Here is a 23647-nt window from a genome sequence, read left to right as displayed (position 1 = left end):
GTCAGTGTATTACCAGTGATTTAAGCCTCATTCACACATCAGTGTTCGGTCAATGATTTCCATCAGTGATTTTTAGCCAAAACCAGGTGCAGCTCTAAACACAGAACAGGTGCAGATTTTTCCATTATACCTTATGTCTGTGGAGGCTCCAATCCTGGTTTTGGCTCACAATCACTGCTGGAAATCACTGACCAAAACACTGACGTGTGAATGAGGGTTTACTTAGATTTTTCCATGATTTCAAGCAAAGAAAAAAGTAGGCCTTGAAATGTAGTAGGCCTTGAAATGTAGACTTTAAAATACCACCAAAGGCACACCTCCAATTGAATAAAATCTGAAATAAATCATTGTCTCTAGCATTGTTCTTTGACATTCTTGAAATATAGTAAAGATCCTAACTGACCTAAGAAGAGGAAATGTGTACTAGGATTAAATGTCAGGAATTATGAAAAACTGAGTATTAATGAGTATGGCAAAGGTCTTATGCACACAACTGTAAGTCTTTTGCTGTCTGCAAAACATGGATCCCGGCCATGTGCCCCCCACTGTCCCGAGCCGCATGTCCTGCACTATTGTAGAAATACCTGTTCTTGTCCACATACCTTTTTTGTTACAGAGCTGAGGAACGGGCATACAAGGTGTGCTGTCCGCATCTTTTGCGGCCCCATAGAAATGCATGGGTCCACATCCAACCTGCAAAAAATGCAACTGGCATGTGGACAAAAAATACGGTCATGTGCATGAGGCCTACGTGAACTTATGACTTCAACTGTAAATCTTCACAATAGAGTATACTACCATATCTTATACACTAACAAAAGTCTTGAAGAAGTGTTGTTACAACCATTTTACCAAGAAAGGGTGCACATTTTATTAAATGCATGTTTAATAATTAAAACATTTAGTGAAAAATATTAAAGTATTTAAAAGGGGCCAAACTCAGATTAGGGCTCCATGACGTTGCCCATGAGTTATAGTAACAACATGGAATCATAGCTATGTACACCACCATTTCAATGTGGCAAAAAAAAGGTGAAAGCAACCACTGTCAAGAATCCAACATAATCAGGTTTTCTGCAATGACTATAAGATGGTTTCCAACCGCTTTTCGCCAAAGGGAAACATTAAAGTCATGGTGTGAGTCGCAATAATTCCATGATTTGACTCGTAGGCTGTACTAATAGAAGAATAATGTTATTGAGCTAGTCAGTAGTCTTCTACTACCATCATTGAAGCATATTCCTTGTAAGGGACAATATTCTTGTCTGGGTCCACGGAAGCTGAGATCATCTCCTCCATTTCTTCTTGTGTGAATGGTTCTCCTATGAGAGTCAGCATGGATGTTATTTAGTAGTTGTAATTTCACATAAAGATAGATCTAAACAATGGAGGAATGTGCGGTACCTTCTTCGGTCATATATTTGATGAGTTCTTCCTTAGTCAGGAATCCCATTTTCTTTTCATCTAAAACCTAGAGAATAGATCACAAAATAAAACTTCCAGAGCCGCCTCATTGTATAGATAAATAGGATGGGTAAAGACCAGTGTCCAGCTGTTGAGAAACTACAACTCCCAGCATGCCACAGAAGTCGGCAGCTTACACGGCATGCTGGAAGTTGTACTTTTGCAACAGCTGTCAAACCACAGGTTGGAGACCACCAGGATAGACACACCTCAAAAGCTCGCCGGAGAACATCTTCAGGTACTGGTCTGTATCTACAATAATGTAAAGAAGAGAAGGATAAAACTGATTTTCAAAGCAAATTGAATATGTTACGTGTGCCTTGTGCAATGGTTACGTGTCACATTTCTCTGGTAGATTTTACAGATGATTTTTAATTAAATTTTTTTTTACATTTTGCATGATTTAACAGAAAGGTAATATTAAAGGGAAAAATCCTATAAACAGTTTATCTTAGGTGTTCAAACTGGAGCAAATGAAAAATGGAGGACTTTCCCATAGTAACCAATCAGATTGCTTCTTTAAATTTTAGAAGAGGCTCAGATAAAAAAAAGGAGGGAATCCGATCAGTTATTATGGACAACACATAGGAGACAGAACACGTCTCTCTCTCCTGAACAAGATGAAGGCTGCGTGGTTCTATGGCGCTTAAAGGGGTTGTCTCACTTCAGCAAATAACATCATGTAGACAAAGTTAAAGGGATTGTGTCATTTCAGCAAATGGCATTTATTAGAGATGAGCGAATCGAAGTTGACAAAGTGGAATTCAATCCGAATATTTTTTTTAAAAATTGATTTGCACCGAATCTGAATTTCCTCACGCTTCGTAAAATGTCTGCTGCATGTGTTAGGACATGGAACAAGGAACTCTGGGAACGAGGGATCACCCACAATGCCATGCATGCAACCAATCAGCAGCCAGCCAGCCCTGTGATGTCACAGCCCTATAACTAGCCTCAGCCATCTTGGATTCAGACATTTTTCTGTGTACTTAGTACAGGGAGAGACGTCACCAGGACAGTGGTAGAAAATACTTTAAAACTTTTATTTTGCTGAATAGAAGTTCAGGGAAAGGATAGGGAGGAATCATTCTACAGTATTGAAGCAGAACAGGGTAATAGTAGTAACAATTCTATTACACCTTGCTGCACTGACTGGGGATCCAAATTGCCATTATACAGCTCTGTGATTCCAGCAAACCATTCTTGTTATTGGGGTGCAAGTGCTGCTTGATACAGCCATTAATAGGCTTTATTACAAGGACAGATTTCTACGTCTTATTTGGCCTTGTGCGGTGCAGTTATATGTTCTAAAGCATTTTTTGGATTGTATTAGTGGGGAAAAAAAGGGCTTATTAGCCGTTGTGTGGTGAAGTGAGAAAATTACAGCCCTTTTTGGCGTGTATTAGTGGCAAAAAAAATATATATTTGCAGTTCAACGGTGCAGTTATTTGTTCTAAAGCCTTTTGTAGAGTATATAAGTGGAAAAAAGTAAGCCTATTTGCCGTTCAGCAGTACAGTTATATGTTCTGAAGCCCTTTTTGGCGTGTATTAGTGGCAAAAATATATCATTTGCCATTTAGCGGTGCAGTTATATGCTCTAAAGCAGTGGTTCTTAACCTTGTTGGAGGTACTGAACCCCACCAGTTTCATATGCGCATTCACCGAACCCTTCTTAATTGGAAAAATTAAATATGATTTTTTCAAATTCAAAACATAGGTATATATTTATACATAGGTGCACAAAGTGAATAAAACCATTAAAGAACAAAACCATAAAGAACAAAGAACAAAACCATTAAAACATGATTTTCACACAAAAATAAAAACATAATAATGAATATTTACTGCAAATCAGTGCTGTTGTCTTTCAGAGACCAGGTCAGAAATGCGCGGCTTTACCTTGGCAAGTGCCACTCTCATGTCATTTTCGCAACAAAGTCTGTTCCTTTTCTTCGTTTTTATGTCCAGCATCCTTGAAAAGGATTGCTCGCAAAGATATGTTGTAACAAACGGTATGAAAAACTCCAGAGCTTTCTTAGCAATAACAGGGTACGTTACCATTTGTTGACACCAAAACGTTGAGAGCGTTGTTGTTCTGAAGAGTTGCTGTTGAACCTGGCTCTGCCGAAGTTCAATGATTTCATCGAGGTATTCATCATTGACATCTGTTGTCTCAACACTAAATGTGAGCGGCTGTCTCACCCATGCTGGATATGACTCTCTTGTAGGGAAGTATCCATCAAAAGACGTTGCAAGCTCATCTAAGTGCGTGGCAATTGCTTGCTTCAGTTCCGTGGGTACAGAAATGTCTCCGATTCCAGATACATCTTTGATCTTACTTACACAGTCGTCTAGCAGGGGAAAGTTTGCGAAGTTATCGTTCTCTATTCGTCGTTTCCATAACGGTAGCTTTTTTTGAAAAGCCTTCAGGTTTTCTTCCGCTTTGATGATGTTGACTCCACCGCCCTGCATCTGTTGATTGAGATGATTTAGAGCTGCAAAGATATCAGTCATGTACGCTAAAATGAGAATGAACTCAGAATCTTTGAAGCAATCTGCATGACAATGTTGGTGCTCTTGCAAAAACAGGGCTAATTCCACATGCACGGCAAAAACGCGATTCAACACCTGTCCCCGGGATAACCACCGAACGTTGGAATGGTACAGAAGTACCTCAAATTCAGATCCCATTTCTTTACACAGCTCCCTGAAGATGCGGTGCCTCAGAGCACTATTTCGCACATAGTTCACACATTCCACTACAATTTTTAATACTTCTGCCAGTTTTGGAGGCAAGGTTTTTGTTGCCAATGCATGCCTATGCAGAATACAATGCGTAACAATGATGTGTGGTGCATCGGCTTTCACTAGCGCACCAAAACCAGACTTTCTTCCCAGCATGGCTGGAGCTCCATCCGAACAAACTGCAGAAACCATATCCCACAAAAGATTGTTGTCTTTGAAGAAGTCATCCACAAGTTTCTTCACATCGGCTGCCTTAGTCATCACGTCGTCTTTCACATAGCGCACGAATACTGCAAGCTGGCTTAGATTGGAGACGTCTGTGGTCTCGTCGAGTTGAAGGCTGAATTTTGCTGGGCTTGAAATCAGATCTGCAACTATTTGAGCCAAGATGTCTTTGCTCATGTCCTCTATTCTGTCGCGGATGGTGATATTTGAAAGAGGAATTTGGGATAATTTAACTTCAGCCGCTTTTCCCAGCATGATATTCGCCATCTTCAACACAGCTGGTTTTATGAGTGTTTCACCAATGGTGTGGGGTTTGCCCTGCTTTGCGATCAGGTAAGCAACTTCGTACGATGCTATGAGGATCGGTTTGTTGATGGGTACAAAGCCGAGAACAGGCAGACTAGCCTTTTCATCGAATCTGGCTCTCCTCACCTTGAATTCAGCAAGCGTTGTGTTCTTGTATTTTCCATCTCCATGCAGCTTAAGGAAGTGTTCTCTTAGTTTTGCCGGTGCTAGACTAGAATTGCTCAACTTGGCATTGCAAATCATACAGTTAGGACGCTGACTCCCATCACGTTCCGTTATACATGTGAATCCATATTGTACATATTCGTCCGACCACTTTCTTTTTTTGCTCGACATAGTTAGTATGAAGGGATAGGCCAAGCGATGTTGCGTGATCACCTGCAGCTAATGATGGACAAGCGGGGCGAGTTGGGTGTGTGTCTTGACCTCCAGGGCCGGACTGGGGATACAAAGCAGCCCTGGAAAAAAAATCTATGTCAGCCCCATAAGTCACTGCGCCTAATATACTACTGCCCCCCCTCTCCACTATCTAATACACTGATGATCCCCCTTCCCCTAATACACTGATGATCCCTCCTTTGCCTAATACACTGCTAACCCCCTTCCCCTAATACACTGCTAACCCCCCTCCAATACAATGCTGACCCCTTAAATACAATACACAATAGGTCCTCCAAGCCCCTTTACTCTTACCTGTAGTACAACAGGTCAGCTTAACTCAGTGATGCCGGTGTCTGTGTGCAGGAGGGACAGGATGCCGCCGCCGCCACCATGCTGTGCAGTCACTAGATCCGCCGCCACCGGATATGACGTCATGTCGTCATATGCCGCTCACATCCGGCGGCTGGCGGAAGCAAAATCATTGCGCTCGCTCGGCTCTTCTGATCATGAGCCGCAGCGGGCGCAAAAGGAGTCTGAGTAACAGGAAATAAATATTTTCCTGTCTTGTGGCAGCCACCTATCAAAGCGGCCCCCCAGGGCCGGCGGCCGAACCCGCGAGACTGACTCACCGAACCCCTGGGGTTCGATCGAACCCAGGTTAAGAACCACTGCTCTAAAGCCTTTTTGGCGTGTATTAGTTGCAAAAAAAATATAATTTGCTGTTCAGTGGTGTAGTTATATGTTCTAATGCTTTTTCGGTGTATATTAGTTGCAAAAAGTATATATTATTTGCCGTTCAGCTGTGCAGTTATATGTTCTAAAGCCTTTTGTGGCATGTATAAGTGGAAAAAAGTAAGGGCCTATTTGCAGTTCAGCGGTGCAGTTATATGTTCTAAAGCCTTTTTCGGCGTGTATTAGTAGCAAAAAATATACCAGAATTTTTAGCTTTATAAGACGCATCTGATGATAAGACGCACCTAGGTTTTTGAGCAGGGAAATAAGAAAAAAATGTTTTGAACCAAAAGGTGTGCGTTGAACTAATGGTGGTCTGTGGGTGACACTATTATGGGGGCATCTGTGGATGACGCACTGTTATGGGAGCATCTGTGGATGACGCACTGCTATGGGGGCATCTGTGGATGACACACTGCTATGGGGGCATCTGTGGATGACGCACTGTTAAGGGGGCATCTGTGGATGATGCACTGTTGTGGGGTATCTGTGGATGGCACACTGATATAGGGGGAGCTGTGGATGACACTGTTATGGGGGATCTGTGGATAATACTGTTATGGGGGATCTGTGGATAATACTGTTATGGGGGATCTGTGGAAGATACACTGCTATGGGAATATCTGTGGATGACACTGTTAATGGGGGGATCTGTGGATGACACTGTTAATGGGGGGGATCTGTGGATGACACATATATAGCATCTTATGCTGGTCCCCTCTATGTCTTCCCCGCTCAGCCAGTGAAGTATTATATGCTGTGGGCTCAGCTCCACTATACAGCAAGGACGAGCTACTAGAGGACAGTCAGCAGCTACTGGCCAGCCAAGATGTGGAGGAGACATCCGCCGCTTCCTCCGGGAGGCAGGCAAGTAGTGATGAGGGGAGTGGTGTGGGAGCTGGTGTTGCGAGTGGTCAGGCTCCTGACACAGAGACCGTTAAGGAGGACATCAGTGACGTGCAGACAGTACTCAATGATGATGATGTAGCTGATCACGCTTGGGACCCGGGTGAATTAAGGGCTTCATCATCATTGGGAGAAGAGGGTGGCAGCTTGCCCGTGAGGCAGCAGCGTAGCCAGCAAGTTGCTAGCGTGGCCGGGAGTCAGCAGAGTGGCAGCAGTGGGAGGTCGTGAGCCAAACGTGCCCAGGGTAGACCATCCGCTTTGCAGGAGCCTACCTGCCCGGAAAGTAGTGGTGCAGGGGTTCACGGAAGCGGCGGCAGTAGCAGTCAGTCAGTGCGGAGTGTTGGGGGTAAAATGACCTACTCAGCGGTGTGGACATTTTTTGTTAAGCCGGCGGAGGAGGTGAACATGTCCATTTGTAGAATCTGTGGGCAGAAGGTGAAGCGTGGCCAGGGTGCCAATGTTGGCACCACGGCCCTGCGTCAACTTATGCAGCATCACTATAAAGTGGCCTGGGAGAACCGTGGCTCCGTTGTGGTGGTCCAGCCTGCCGCAGCAACCGCTGCTGCATCACCCAGTGGCACGCACCCGATTTCAGGCATTCAAGGCTGCACCACCTCAGCCGAAGGGAGCTGTCTGTCCTTCCCATTATCTGTTGGTCCTGATGCTCCTGCTCCTCCTTCTCCTTCTACTCCTCGTCAGTCATTTCGTCAGCAATCGATCAACGAAGCGATTGCCAAGAGACAACAGTATGCGTGCATTCATTCAACGGCGCAGAAGCTGAATGTGCTCCTGACCAAGTTGCTGGTGCTGTATTCCCTCCCTTTCCAAGTGGTGGTCTCTGCACCTTTCAGAGAACTGATAGCTTGTGCCGAGCCGAGGTGGAGAGCCAAAGGCGTCATTACTTTGCCAAAAAGGCAGTACCGGCCCTGCACACGTATGTAGAACAGAAGGTGGGCCAGTCCTTGAGCCTGTCGGTGTCTGCCAAAGCTATATGTGGAGCTATAACTACGGTCAGGGACAATACATGTTCTTTACGTTCCACTGGGTGAATTTGGTTCCTGCACAGCCACACCAGCAACTTGGCCAGGTGACGCCGCTTCCGCCTCCACGTTCTTACGCCGTTGGTCCTGCGACAATGTCCGCCACTGCCTCCTCATCCTCCCCCATGTCCTCAGCCTCCACTGCAGAGACAATTCACAGTGCCCCTCCAGCATACCACATGTACAGGGCACGGCTGTGTCATGCTGTTCTGAACCTGGTTTGCCTAGGCGAACTGCTCTGTGTCCATCATCAAGAAATCGAATCCTGGCTTTCTCTGTGACAACTCAAAATCGGAACCATGGAGACCAACAACGGGAAGAACATGGTGTCGGAGCTGCGTCAAGGAGGGCTGAGCTATACGCCCTGCATGGCACACGTGTTTAATCTGGTTGTCAAACGGTACCTGAAGTCAACCACCCATCTGAAAGACATCCTAAAAATGGCCAGGAAACTTTGCATGCACTTCAGCCACTCGTATACCGCAAAGCACACCCTCCTTGATCTGCAGTGTCAGAATGGCATCCCCCAACATAGGCTGATATGCGACGTTTCCATAGGCTGATATGCGACGTTTCCACTGCTTCATGTCCTGGAACAGATGCTGGTAAATCTGGCTGGTCAGGGGACTGGAGACGTGGCGCCTAGATCTCAACGGCCACAAAAGCCCTGTGGGGACTGAACTGGAGGAAGACATTGGAGCACAAGCAATGTGTAGCAAAATGGGTGGTTTTTCTACACAGGTGACAGGAGAGGAGGAGCAGGAGCAGCCAGAGGAGCTACAGAGCGATGAAAAAGACGAGGCAAAGGACCCAGACACACCGTGGCAGTATGCAGTGGAGATGGAGGCAGGGAGTCCCTCCGAGTCACTTGCACAAATGGCCCAATGCATGCTCACTTGCTTGTGTAGTGAAAGCCGAATTGTCACCATTCGGCAGAGGGATGACTTCTATCTCTCCACCCTGTTGGACCCTCGCTACCGGTCCAAAATGGGGGCCTTTTTTTTACACCCGCTGAGAGGGAGGACAAACTGAACTACTAAAGAGACATCCTATGTAGTCAGTTGGCCGCTGCCTATCTGCGCCATAGTCCATCCTCTCGCAGGTCTGACCGGGGGGCCCTCTGCGCTCATGTTCCTCTGCCATGGCTGCTGTGGCAGGGTGGGGGGGGGGGGGTAGGAGCAGTTCCAGCTCCATCAGCAGCAACTTGAGTCTAGAGTTGCTGATGAGCAACTTACTTCACCCGCCTAGTGAAGAAACTACTCACCAGCAGCAGCTAGACCTGGAGCAGGACCTAAACCAGAAGGTTGCCACTCTTTGGTCTCCTGATGCTGCTGCCACCTCCACACTATGTCATCTCGCCACTCTGTAGTCTGCTGATGCTGCTGCCACCTCCACACTATGTCACCTTGCCACTCTGTGGCCTCCAGATGATGATGCTACCACCTCCACACTGTCAATGTGCCACCCTGTGGCCTCCTCCTGATGCTGCTGCCACCTCCACACTGTGTGATTGTGCCACTCTGTGGTCTCCTCATGCTGCTGCTGCTACTGCCACCTCCACACTGTCATTGTGCCACCCTGTGGCCTCCTCCTGATGCTGCTGCCACATCCACACTGTGTGATTGTGCCACTCTGTGGTCTCCTCATAATGCTGCTGCTACTGCCACCTCCACACTGTCATTGTGCCACCCTGTGGCCTCCTCCTGATGCTGCTGCCACCTCCACACTCTGTCATTGTGCCACTATGTGGCCTCCTGATGATGCTGCTGCCACCTCCACACTGTCATTGTGCCACCCTGTGGCCTCCTCCTGATGCTGCTGCTGCCACCTCCACACTCTGTCATTGTGCCACTCTGTGGCCTCCTGATGATGCTGCTGCCACCTCCACACTGTCATTGTGCCACCCTGTGGCCTTCTACTGATGCTGCTGCTGCCACCTCCACACTCTGTCATCGTGTCACTCTGTGGCCTCCTAATGCTGTTGCTGCCACCTCCACACTCTGTCATTGTGCCACCCTGAGGTCTCCGCATACTGCTGCTGCCACCTCCACACTGTCATTCTGCCACTCTGTGGCCTCCTCCTGATGTTGCTGCTGCCACCACCTCCACACTCTGTCATTGTGCCACTCTGTGGCCTCCTGATTCTGCTGCAACCTCTACACTGTCATTGTGCCACTGTGTGGCCTCCTCCTGATGTTGCTGCTGCCACCTCCACACTCTGTCATTGGGCCACTCTGGTCTCCTCATACTACTTCCACCTCATTAATAAGTCATATGGCCACTCTGTGGACTTCTCATGCTGTTCCCACCCTCCCCACTTCATGACTGGGCCACTATTTTGCCTTTTGGCCTGACTGACATCATAATTTATTTGACCCATCTTCTGATCTATCAGAAGGAAGAAAAAATGAGACGCACAACGGATCCTGTCTGTGTAACAGCTGTAAGGCCTGCATGACATGGTCCGTAGTTTGCATCAGAATTGGCTTATGATTTAGTAGCCAAAAGCAGGAGTTACTGACCAAATGCTGACCGAGTGAAGGCGGGTGCCCCACAGACAGGATCCATTTTTGGGGGTTATTGTTCTGAGAGATCAGATGAAGGGCAAAATAATCAGTGATGTCAACACAAACTTCCTGCTGACACCCTCTCCACTCTGTCGGGGGGCTCTACTTGTATAAGGATTTAATAGAACAGGTTCTGTAGACATCTATGTGGAATCAGCTGCCAATGGTGTAAAAGGAGTGTGCTTCTTGACGCTAACATTGACCTGTAAGGCTGAGTTCATACTTTAGTTATTTGGTCAGTTTTAGCCCCGTGACTGCCCAAATAAGTGAAGTGTGCAGTGATTCTAAGAGCGACTCGTGTCATCTGCATGTCATACTGACTCACAGTATTGTTTCACTACCACAGCAGACTCCTTATGCGTGTTACTACAGTGTTCTACACCACTATAAAGGCTCTCTGCAGCCAGGAAATAGCTGTTTTTTAACCCCATTCGTCACTAATAAATTCGAATCGAACCAAATTTTTCGAAAGATTCTGCAAACCAGCCAAATCAGATTTTTCTTATTTTTTTATTCTCTCATCCCTAGCATTTATCATGAAGGCAAAGTTAATATAAAGCACTTACTAATGTATTGTCGTTTTCCATAATGCCTCCTTTGCTGGCTGGATTCATTTTTCCATCCTATTATACACTGCTCATATCCAGGGGTTATGACCACCACTACAGCACAGATACGAGGTGGCCAGGAGCTGCTGCGCATCTATGAGCACTCCCATGGTTCTGGCCACCAGAGAGGCCAATGCTTTTTCTTATAGTGTGCAAGCATGACCACAGCTGCTGGATTGCAGGGTGGTCGTAACCCTTTGATATGAACAGTGTATAATGTGATATAACCTTGGCAATTCTACTACATTTGAACCCTGCCTAATAGATAAGTGCATTACCTATCCTTTGACTTACAGATTATCTCTCGGCTTTCACTAATATTTGTGGACATACCCTGATAAATAAAAGCGCACCTATAGTTGGAATAAACGCTCAATACTTCATTCCTATCTGCTCCATTTTCCTGTGTGAGGAGCCATTTTACACGCTGTCTATGGGCCGCTCTGCGCGGCCTGTTTGGTAGGTTAGTAAACAAGACGCATAAGAAAGCCTTGATTCAGACAGAAGACACAGAACATTGTCATGCTGAACCTGGGCCTATCCATATGGACACACACCATATACAGACCTCAGATAAAAACTGCTTTGCATATCAATATCCTCAGCATGAGAGAAATCCCGCTCAAAGGGGCTGTCTCACGTCAGCCAAGGGCATTCATCATGTAAAGAGAGTTACTACAAGGGACTTACTAATGTATTGTGATTGTCCATATTGCCTCCTTTGCTGACTGGATTCATTTTTTCATCACATTATACACTGCTTGTTTCCAGGGGTTACGACCACCCTACAATCCAGCAGTGGTGGTCATGCTTGCACACTATAGGAAAAAGAGCGCACAGGAATGCCAGTGATTTTTCCTATAGTATGCAAGCATGACCACCACTGCTGAATTCCAGGGTGGTCATAACCATGGATACACGCAGTATATAATGTGATGGAAAAATGAAGAGGCAATTTGGACAATCACAATACATTAATAAGTGCTTTTTATTAACTTTTTCTACATGATAAAGGCATTTTGCTGGTGTGAGACAACACCTCTAAACTCACATATTATCCCTTGAATAGATGAATGTGCTACCTTCAGGTGTTTGGAAACTGACCCCACAGGTATCACATATTTTAATTTTCTTTGCACTTTCTCCCTTGCTTTATATGTTTATTCTATGGCTTGTTCAGACAGAGGAATTTTCATGCCAAATTTGTCCATATTTTGTACCATAATGCTTGTGATGAACTCCCCCCCCCCCCCCCCCAAAAAAAAAGAAAAAACATGTCCCATTAATTTTAATGAGAAATCCATGCAGTGGTTGGACTTAAGACAATCCAAACTGCACCAAATGTATCAAGAGGTGTGCTATGTTTAATAAATTTGGCACAATACACTCCAAACATTCAGCAGGGAACTGCCAGGAAGGAAGCGTTTCTTCCCAGAAAGTGCCTGCTTGCCAGTGGAGGAGACCACGCCGTTTACATGCAGCAATCTCCTCCTCAGTATGGGGAGGAGAGATCGTTAATGCCATCACTCATCCCCATACAGACTCGTGGTTTGCCGGCAGCAGAGCGACAATTTTTCTGTCGGCACAAATGATCTATTACCCGATGAACGAGCCTTTCACTTGTTCATCAGAAAATTGGTATCACCTTTAGGCCGAATCCACACGGCCGTAGATCATACGAGTGTATTACTATAGTGCAGCGGCGGCATGAAACGCACGGCGTCATAGCAGCAACCAATGTCAGCAGGATGCCAGGCCGGGATACCACGGACCGCTCACGTCCATGTTCCACGGCCGTGTGCATTCGGCCTTACACCAACAGCTAACCGCTAACAAGCGTTACTATGAACGATTATCTGGCGGATTCTCAGCCCGTGTAAAGGGCCCTTAACAGCTGAAAAGGAGGAAGCATCCAGTTATGCAAAAGAGGGAATCTGACGATTAAATGTGCAGCAGCGGGGTATTCTTACTGCTATCTGATTACAGATATATGGTCTTGCATGTTCAGTTTGGCTTTAACCTATAAGTTTAAAATTCGGTTCTGAATAATTTCTCATACTCAAACTATGGGGGACATTCATAAAGACTGTCTATTTATGAAGACGCCGGTCTTTGTCCCTCCTGCACTGGCGGTTCATCCGCCTAAGTTAAGGAGAGGCGCCGGCCCCTACAAAACTTAGGCGGACTTTACACTCGTCTAAATCTCCGCTAGCTCCCTTGCTGACATACATTTAGACCATTTTCTACACCTAAAACAGGTGTAGAAAATGATGAATGAGATGGGTCTGCCGGCCCGTCCCCGCCCCTTGTTTAGACATGGCGTGAGCGTCACAATCGTCACAATCTGCAACAGATATATTCCAACAAGTGGCATATATCTGTTCGTAAATGACTCCCTATATCTTCATAAAGGTTGAAATTCTGTTTTTAGGTAATCAGCTCCAATAATTGCACAGATGCAGCATTAGATCACAAAATGTTGGCTAGCTGCCGGAGCAGTTTACTGCGACCTGATTTATCAATACAGGGGGTCTGTCACTAGTGACCGCCCATCCAACTATTTGCACAGACACATAGCCCCCATTGCATCAAAAGCCTAATTCACATATTAAGAAAAAGTTTCAGAACTGAAGCACAGAGCCTCAGATCAACAAAAGAGATACAGAGCTTTAATCGGGTGAACCATGGCTATGTGCGATAGGGAGGTCGGGCACATCTCTATGACTATGTCATCACATATGGCACAAGCTCCTTCTAGTGGTCGCTGCAGGTAGTCAAAATGGAAAGGGTTATTTCCATCTAGGACATTTATGGCATATCCACAGAGGTGGGATCCGCGCCTTTCTCGACAATGGGGCCCCGTCTGGTGGCAGCGAAAAATGGGGAGGTGGCCATGTATGCACGACGCTCTTCATTCACTTCTATGGGAATTCCGAACATTAGTACCCACGCTTACTTATTTTTAGAACTCCCATAGAAGTGACTGGAGAGAGCCATGCCACCTCACCATTCATAGCAGCCGTTAGACCCCGTTCTCGAGATAGGACATTTATGGAATGGATGAGTGCATATGCCAAAAATGTTCAGATGGGAATGACCCTTTAACTCCGACTTTGCAGAAGATTTGGTGCTCTGAGATCAGAAAAACGGGTATCTGCCATAAGGGCATTAAGATTTAAATATGAAGATTTATTTTAAGTCTATTACATTGGGTCTGTGCTAGAGAGATTTTCCATACCTTCTCTCTAGTAACACTTTTGTCATCATTGGTAAGAACTTCTCAAAACGAATGTATCCTGTAGGCTCTTCTTCCTCCACCTCATTGAAAAAAAAAAAGCATTTTCTGAGATTTAAACATAATATCCTTATAGTCTGTGCAGTTCTTTTACAGACCAGCAGGGGGTGCTAAAAGACTGACTATTTTATAGTTCTACTAAAATGTTTCTAGGTTTTTATTGAAAATCCCACAGCATATAAAAATGATATGTTTTTGCCTGTAGTTTTCTAATGTCTAATGTTTTTCAATAGAAACACCACCTTTACGGCTACGGTAATGTACTACATCACAAAACCGCAGTCAAGATGTAACGTGCTGAAACAAGGGTGAATATAGCCTTGGAATGAAAAATACCTTACCTCTGCAAGCATGTCATGGAGTTCCCCCTCAGTTGGACAACACCCTAAGGACCTGATGATTGTCCCAATCTCCCTGTAAAACAGAATAGCTAAAAGATTGTGATTCTGTGAACAACATTTTTTTAAAAATCACATTGTTTAATCCCTTCAGGACCCTGCCATTTTTCACCATAAGGACCAAGCCATTTTTGGAACTTTGACATGTCATTTTATGTGGTAATAACAATTTTACGTATCCAGGCTATTCTGAGATTGTTTTTTCGTCACACATTGTACTTCATGATCGTGGTAATCTTCAATCAATATTTTTAATTTTTATTTTGAAAAAAAATACCAAATTTACAAATAAAATTGAAAAATGTGCAACTTTCCAGATTTCAATGTCTCTGCTTTTTAAACAGATAGTGATACCTCCTAAAATAGTTATTACTTTACATTTCCCATATGTGTGCTTTATGTTTGGATCATTTTGTGAATGCCATTTTATTTTTTGGGGATGTTAGAAGGCTAAGGCTACTTTCACACTAGCGTTGTTACTGATAATACAACCATCTGCATCCGTTATGAACGGATCCGGTTGTTTTATCTTTGCCAATACAGATACGTCATGAACTCCATTGAAAGTCAATGGAGGACAGATCCGTTTTCTATTGTGGCAGATTGTGGCAGAGAAAACGGATCCGTCCCCATTGACTTGCATTGGGGGTCATGCCGGATCCATCTTGCTCCGCATCCCAGGATGGAAAGCAAACTACAACATGTTGAGGTTTGCTCTCCGGTATAGGAACGCAACTAAACTGAACGGAATGCATTTTGGAGCATTCTATTCAGTTCAGTTTTGTCCCCATTGACAATGAATGGGGACAAAACTGAAGCATTTTTTTCTGGTATTGAGCCCCTATGACGGATCTCAATAACAGAAAACTAAAACGTTAATGTGAAAGTAGCCTTAGAAGTTTAAAAGCAAATCTTGAAAATTTTCTGAAAATTTCCAAAACCCACTTTTTAAGGACCAGTTCAGGTCTGAAGTCACTTTGTGAGGCTTACATAATAAAAACCACCCAAAAATGACCAATGACCATTTTAGAAAACTACACCCCTCAAGGTGCAGTATAACATTGCGGCCATTCAGATGAATGCCCATCATGTAATACAAGGATGACTCAAATGAACAATCATAGAGAGGGGTCTTCTACTCAGGACCCCACTCTATCAACATAGAGTGGGGTCCTGAGTAGAAGACCCCTCTCTATGATGTCAATATTCCCTATAAGGGCATATGTAAAGGTTTTTTTTTTCTTTAAGTTTCATTAGTTTTTTATTTCAATGGACAAGTTATCAAAGGTTGTCTGTCACCTATATGTAGCATATATAACTTATGCTAAAGTACTGTTGGCCACTAAAGCATGGTTAAAACCATACTTTACTTTTATCGCTATTTTCAATCCACAGAAAATTAAAGGGGTTCTCTAAAAAATGAAAATACTTAAATGTTACTTTTTTTATAAATATATTCCCAAATACCTATCATTAGTTATAACAGTTTGTTTTGCCTAGGGAGCAATAATTAGGAGAAATAAAATGTCAGCCATCCTATTAGTACACACAGAACCTGTCCTAACCACACAGGAGGACAAGTTACTTTACAACACTGAGGTAAAGAGCTGCCTCATCCTCCTCTCTGTTCTACTTGTCAGGGGTTATGATCCTGAATACAGATGATAAGATCTTCAGCTGAATCTCTGTAGGAATGGAGTCCATGAGGAGACATGAAGTACAGAGAGGATGGACAGGACAGACTGTGGTAATGGAGACTGCATACAAGTTCTGCTGCTCATTAGTCACATGCCCACCTCCTCTCTGTACTTCATGTCTCCTCATGAACTCTATTCCCCGGTTAAAACGTAAATAAAAAGAGAACTGCCAGGCAGCAATTATTGAACAGTGTCCTAATTGAGGAGATTTAGAATACACAATGAAATGTTGGGGCCGCTGTAGCAGGATTATTTCTATAACACAGAAAAGGCAATACATGATCAGAAAACAGCAAAAATGTTTGAAATCTTTCTTTTCTACGTCGTATATACACTCATTGACAAAAAATAACCCGACAATAGGGAATTTTTTTGCGTGTGCCACGGAATGGACATAGGATGCGGGCAGCATACGGTGAACTGTCCACATCTTTTGCAGCCCAATTGAAGCAAATGGTTTCCCATCCGACTGGCATGAATGTGGATTGAATGCGGGGGAAAAAACAAAACATAGAATAAACGTCACATAAAAACATGAAATCCTGAGAAAGCATTGGAATTTCACATGGTGTACACATCCTGTCATTGTGAAAATGATTACCTCCCTACCTGACATCTACAGTTTTGTTGCTTTCATGGTCAAAAACTTCAAACGCTTCTGTAATTCTTTTTTGGAGATCTGACATAAGAGCCTCTACAAATGACATAAAACAAAATAAATTAAAATTGACATCAGAATATCAAAGACTGTGAGCTTGCCGCAGGAGGTCATAGATATGAGCAGGAGACAAAAGGTATAAATGCAATGAAATAATAAATATTGAAATCACTGTGCAGAAACTTTGATTAGAGGGCGGAGTCTTCAGAGAAGAGCTCGCCTAAGAGATTTGACTGGGAATGGTATTCTGCAGTTTGCGATGTACTATAAAAAGAGAAGCTGCAGTACCAAAATAGTGCAAAATAATAAATAAAAGCTATTTAAAAAAATTCTTTTTAGACAAAAATACATGCATTTCAGTAAAAAAAAGATTCCCCAAAGGTATCCATAGGTGTACAATGTACGTGATTGGTGCAGGTTGGTGGGTCCCCCTGGGTCTCTAAAGGAGTTCTACACGTTTTTCTTACTGATGATCTGTCCTTTGGATGGGTCATCATCATTTGATAGGCGAGAGTCCGACACCTGGGACCCCCGCCAATCAGCTATGTTTGAGAAGGCAGCGGAGCTCGCAGTAACGCCTTGGCCTTCTCACAGCTTCCCGCAGGCCAGTGACTTCACAACTATGTCATGTGGCCTGGGCACAGCTTATCCCCATTGACGTGAATGGGACTGAGCTTTACCCAGGTCAGTGAAATAGTTGTGACCTCACTGGCCTGCGGGAAGCTGTGAGTAGGCCGCGGTGATACTGCCAGCACTGCTGCCTTCTCAAACAGCTGATCGGCAGGGGTCCTTTGCATCTTAGTGGTGAAAGTGAAAAGTCAGGAGCACTGCACTCTGCGCTGGTAACAGCTTCCTCTCGCTGAGATCAGGGAAGTTAGTGACTGGTAATCATAGCCTGGAGCCTGCTGGAGCCTCCAACGACTATCACAGGTATATACCAATACAGGCCTGCAGGTGGCAGCACTACATTGCAATGTACTAAATTCTATATTGAGTAATGGATAAAATTCCATTTCTGAATAGAAATGGCACCCTAATGATTGCATGTTATAGTCACCTTGGATTACTTAAAAAAATAGGAAAAAAATATAAACAATCAAATCATCCCCCTTTCCCCAGAATAAAAATGAAAAATAAAAAAATAAAAAAATAAAGGCATCGCTGAAAACACCTGTACTATTCAAATATAAAAATATTTTTCCTACAGTGAACGGTGTAACAGGAAAAGAATCAAAATGGCTAATTTGCCTTTTTTTTGTTGCTTCACTTCCCCCAAAAACATGAATAGAAGGTGATCAAAAAGTCATACACACCCCAAAATATTGGTAAAATGTACAGGTCATCCCACAAAAAATGACACACAACTCCGCAGACATAAATCGAAAAAAATTATGAGGCTCAGGATATGGCAATAAAAAGAAAAAAAAAATTTTTCAACGTTTTTCTTTTTCTCAGTATCAAAACACAAGAAAAACGACACATAAGTGGTATAATTGTAATCATACTGACCCAGACAATGAAGGGCACAAGTCAGTTTATCACCTAGGGAACGTCGTAAATATAAAACCCATAAAACTCTGGCAAAATTGTGTTTTTTTTTTTAACTTCACCCAATTTTTTTCAAGCTCCCCAATACATCATATGCAACAGTAAACGGTGCCATTAGAAATCATCACTTGTCCCGCAAAAATAAAGCCCTCATATGGCTGTGTGAATGAAAAAAAAAAAGTTATAGCACAAGGATGACATAGAGTAAATGAAAATGCCAAAGCAAAAAATCTTCCGGGGCCAAAAGGGTTAAAAGTGCAGCAGCATTATTATTATTATTTTTGTACGTTGTGCCAATAATAACAACTAGTGTTGGTCAAGCACCAAAGTGCTCGTCTGCTCTGGTGCTCTACAGAGCACTCAAGCACAATGGAAGTCAATGGGAGAAGCTGAGCATTAAAGCAGGCACCCCCTACTCTGAAGAGGGGAGGGTATCGGGACTCTAGTATGGCTTATGCTCTACCTCCATATATAGCTATGTCCATATGTGGAGTCAGAGCTTGGGGACACCCACTGTATTTAAATCAAATTTAGCCTCCATTTCTAAAAAGTTTCTGGCAGGATTCGAACTCACAACCTTCTACATTACAGCCAAGAATGTTAAAGGGCTTCTGTCACCCCACTAAAGTGATTTTTTTTTTTTGGGCTAGTGAAATTAGTTATATTGCGATATATGACAATATAATTGTGTTACTTACTTTGATCCAGCAGTTTCTGCAAAAAACGAAGTTTTATCATATGTAAATTCGGTCTCTAACAGCAAGTAGGGCGGCTACTTGCTGCTAGCTGCTGCAGAAATCCGCCCCCTCGTCGTGTTGATTGACAGGGCCAGCCGGGATCTCCTCCTCCGGCCAGCCCTGTCGGCATTTCAAAAATCGCGCGCCTCTGTTGATTCGGCGCAGGCGCTCTGAGATGAGGAGGCTCGTCTCCTCAGCACTCCCTCAGTGCGCCTGCACCGATGACGTCTTCTATTTCGATGATGTCATCGGCGCAGGCGCACTGAGGGAGTTCTGAGGAGACGAGCCTCCTCATCTCCGAGCGCCTGCGCCGAATCAACAGAGGCGCGCGATTTTTGAAATGCCGACAGGGCTGGCCGGAGGAGGAGATCCCGGCTGGCCCTGTCAATCAACACAACGAGGGGGCGGATTTCTGCAGCAGCTAGCAGCAAGTAGCCGCCCTACTTGCTGGTAGAGACCGAATTTACATATTATAAAACTTCGTTTTTTGCAGAAACTGCTGGATCAAAGTAAGTAACACAATTATATTGTCATATATCACAATATAACTAATTTCACTAGCCCAAAAAAAAAAATCACTTTAGTGGGGTGACAGAAGCCCTTTAACCACTACACTATAGAGCTGCATGGCCAATTACTTCTAAAAAAAAATAAAAAAAATGAGACTTCTGCTGTATAGTAATACTTTTTTTTTAGTAACTGGCCATTCAGCTCTATAGTGTAATGGTTAACATTCTTGGTTGTAATGTAGATGGTTGTGAATTCGAATCCTATCAGAAACGTTTCAGAAATAGAGGCTAAATTAAAAAAAAATTGTAATTGTAAAAAATTTGTAATTACTAATATATATATATATATATATATTATCATACTTCTGATATATATGAATGCATAATATGTGGGAAACTACTAGTGATGTTTTTGCCATAATATATTTACATATATTATAATATACTATATATTCTAAATATATAATAATATATGTAACTATATTATGGCTAAAAACTTATATATATGTTTAAATTCAATGTAGCCTCTATTTCTGAAAAGTTTCTGATGGGATTCAAACTCACAACCTTCTACATTACAGCCAAGAATGTTAACTACTACACTATAGAGCTGTATGGCCAGTTACAAAAAAAAAGAGAGAGACAGAAACTTTTCAGAAATAGAGGCTAAATTAGATTTAAATACACTGACTCAAGCATCGCGCTCGAGCACACAAGATATTCGGCCGAGCATAGTGATGCTGGAGCCGAAACGGTGGTCAGCTGAGCATGCTTGCCCCTCACTAATAATAACATCACACTATGCTTTACCTCTGTACTGTGACATCACTGGGTGCATTATCCCTGTACGGTGACATCACTAGGTGTATTATCCCTGTACGGTGACATCACTGGGTGTATTATCCCTGTACTGTGACGTCACTGGGTGCATTATCCCTGTACTGTAACATTACTGTATTATCCCTGTACTGTGACATCACTGGCTACATTATGCCTGTATTGTGACATCACTGGGTGCATTATCCCTGTACTGTAACATTACTGTATTATCCCTGTACTGTGACATCACTGGCTACATTATGCCTGTATTGTGACATCACTGGGTGCATTATCCCTGTACTGTAACATTACTGTATTATCCCTGTACTGTGACATCACTGGGTACATTATGCCTGTGCTGTGACATCACTGGGTGCATTATCTCTGTACTGTGACATCACTGGGTACATTATCTCTGTACTGTGACATCACTGGGTACATTATGCCTGTGCTGTGACATCACTGGGTGCATTCTCCCTGTGCTGTGACATCACTGGGTGTATTATCCCTGTACTGTGACATCACTGGGTACATTATGCCTGTGCTGTGACATCACTGGGTGCATTATCCCTGTACTGTGACATCACTGGGTACATTATCCCTGTGCTGTGACATCACTGGGTGCATTATCCCTGTGCTGTGACATCACTGGGTGCATTATCCCTGTACTGTGACATCACTGTGTGCATTATCCCTGTACGGTGACATCACTGGGTGCATTATCCCTGTACTGTGACATCACTGGGTACATTATGCCTGTACTGTGACATCACTGGGTGCATTATCCCTGTAATGTGACATCACTGTATACATTATCCCTGTACTGTGACATCACTGGGTGCATTATCCCTGTAATGTGACATCACTGGATGCATTATCCCTGTACTGTGACATCACTGGGTACATTATCCCTGTGCTGTGACATCACTGGGTGCATTATCCCTGTGCTGTGACATCACTGGGTGCATTATCCCTGTACTGTGACATCACTGTGTGCATTATCCCTGTACGGTGACATCACTGGGTGCATTATCCCTGTACTGTGACATCACTGGGTGTATTATCCCTGTACTGTGACATCACTGGGTGCATTATCCCTGTAATGTGACATCACTGTATACATTATCCCTGTACTGTGACATCACTGGGTGCATTATCCCTGTAATGTGACATCACTGGATGCATTATCCCTGTACTGTGACATCACTGGGTGCATTATCCCTGTAATGTGACATCACTGGGTGCATTATCCCTGTAATGTGACATCACTGGGTGCATTATCCCTGTACTGTGACATCACTGGGTGCATTATCCCTATACTGTGACATCACTGGGTGCATTATCCCTGTACTGTGACATCACTGGGTGCATTATCCCTGTACTGTGACATCACTGGGTGCATTATCCCTGTAATGTGACATCACTGGGTGCATTATCCCTGTACTGTGACATCACTGGATGCATTATCCCTGTACTGTGACATCACTGGGTGCATTATCCCTGTAATGTGACATCACTGGGTGCATTATCCCTGTAATGTGACATCACTGGGTGCATTATCCCTGTACTGTGACATCACTGGGTGCATTATCCCTGTACTGTGACATCACTGGGTGTATTATCCCTGTACTGTGACATCACTGGGTGCATTATCCCTGTAATGTGACATCACTGTATACATTATCCCTGTACTGTGACATCACTGGGTGCATTATCCCTGTAATGTGACATCACTGGATGCATTATCCCTGTACTGTGACATCACTGGGTGCATTATCCCTGTAATGTGACATCACTGGGTGCATTATCCCTGTACTGTGACATCACTGGGTGCATTATCCCTGTAATGTGACATCACTGGGTGCATTATCCCTGTACTGTGACATCACTGGGTGCATTATCCCTGTAATGTGACATCACTGGGTGCATTATCCCTGTGCTGTGACATCACTGGGTGCATTATCCCTGTGCTGTGACATCACTGGGTGCATTATCCCTGTGCTGTGACATCACTGGGTGCATTATCCCTGTACTGTGACATCACTGGGTGCATTATCCCTGTAATGTGACATCACTGGGTGCATTATCCCTGTAATGTGACATCACTGGGTGCATTATCCCTGTACTGTGACATCACTGGGTGCATTATCCCTGTAATGTGACATCACTGGGTGCATTATCCCTGTACTGTGACATCACTGGGTGCATTATCCCTGTAATGTGACATCACTGGGTGCATTATCCCTGTAATGTGACATCACTGGGTGCATTATCCCTGTACTGTGACATCACTGGGTGCATTATCCCTGTACTGTGACATCACTGGGTGCATTATCCCTGTGCTGTGACATCACTGGGTGCATTATCCCTGTACTGTGACATCACTGGGTGCATTATCCCTGTAATGTGACATCACTGGGTGCATTATCCCTGTACTGTGACATCACTGGGTGCATTATCCCTGTAATGTGACATCACTGGGTGCATTATCCCTGTACTGTGACATCACTGGGTGCATTATCCCTTGCAAAGGGCAGACGTTCTACAGAAAGGTATTGTTTTCATTGAGGAACACATGCTAAGCTTCATTCTATCAGCTCTCACAGACCATTCCTCCGGGAATTGCAGCGCATCATTTTTATTCATATTGCCCATTAAACTACATCAGTACCTGTAAAATGGCTGTATCCTCAGTAATGATACTTCACTAGGTATAGGCCAATGACTACCGCAGTCCGTGACAATCTCTGGATCATGTCATAACACCTATACAATTCAGGTCTAATATACAGGATCCTGCTATTAGCATGAGTGATAGTACATCGCTGCTCACAGTAATACCATTCCACCCGCGCCTCACTTACCTGCTGCCTCCTTCTCTTCAGCCATGACTGTTGTGTGTGGTTTCCATGGCGACGGGTCTTGACGCCGCCATTTTGGAAAGGGCAGTCCCGCGTTAGAACGGCCATGGCGCGGGTGCAGAGATCTGCTGAGGCAGTGCAGGGGACATGG

The 23647-nt window shown here is 44.0% G+C and overlaps 1 protein-coding gene across 2 annotated transcripts; it reads right to left on the bottom strand.

The window, feature by feature from the left end:
• Positions 1 to 886: 886 nt before the first annotated feature.
• On the bottom strand, positions 887 to 23610 carry EFCAB2 (EF-hand calcium binding domain 2). 2 transcript variants are annotated; one of them, XM_044292099.1, is made up of 7 exons: positions 23500 to 23610; positions 16974 to 17058; positions 14611 to 14683; positions 14213 to 14292; positions 1674 to 1716; positions 1405 to 1471; positions 887 to 1322 (listed from the first exon to the last, which is right to left on the bottom strand). In XM_044292099.1, the coding sequence occupies exons 1-7, from the start codon at positions 23522 to 23524 to the stop codon at positions 1207 to 1209; spliced, it is 489 nt and encodes a 162-aa protein (XP_044148034.1). In that variant the 5' UTR covers positions 23525 to 23610; the 3' UTR covers positions 887 to 1206. The 2 variants fall into 2 exon arrangements, with proteins under 2 accessions (XP_044148034.1, XP_044148035.1); XM_044292100.1 differs by lacking the exon at positions 23500 to 23610 and having other exon boundaries at positions 14611 to 14699; positions 16974 to 17060.
• Positions 23611 to 23647: the final 37 nt, after the last annotated feature.

This window comes from Bufo gargarizans, chromosome 4 (genome assembly GCF_014858855.1).
Source record: "Bufo gargarizans isolate SCDJY-AF-19 chromosome 4, ASM1485885v1, whole genome shotgun sequence".
Lineage (NCBI taxonomy): Eukaryota > Metazoa > Chordata > Amphibia > Anura > Bufonidae > Bufo > Bufo gargarizans.
The sequence above is the reverse complement of the archived record's forward strand: the minus strand, read 5'-3'. Positions and strand labels throughout refer to the sequence as shown.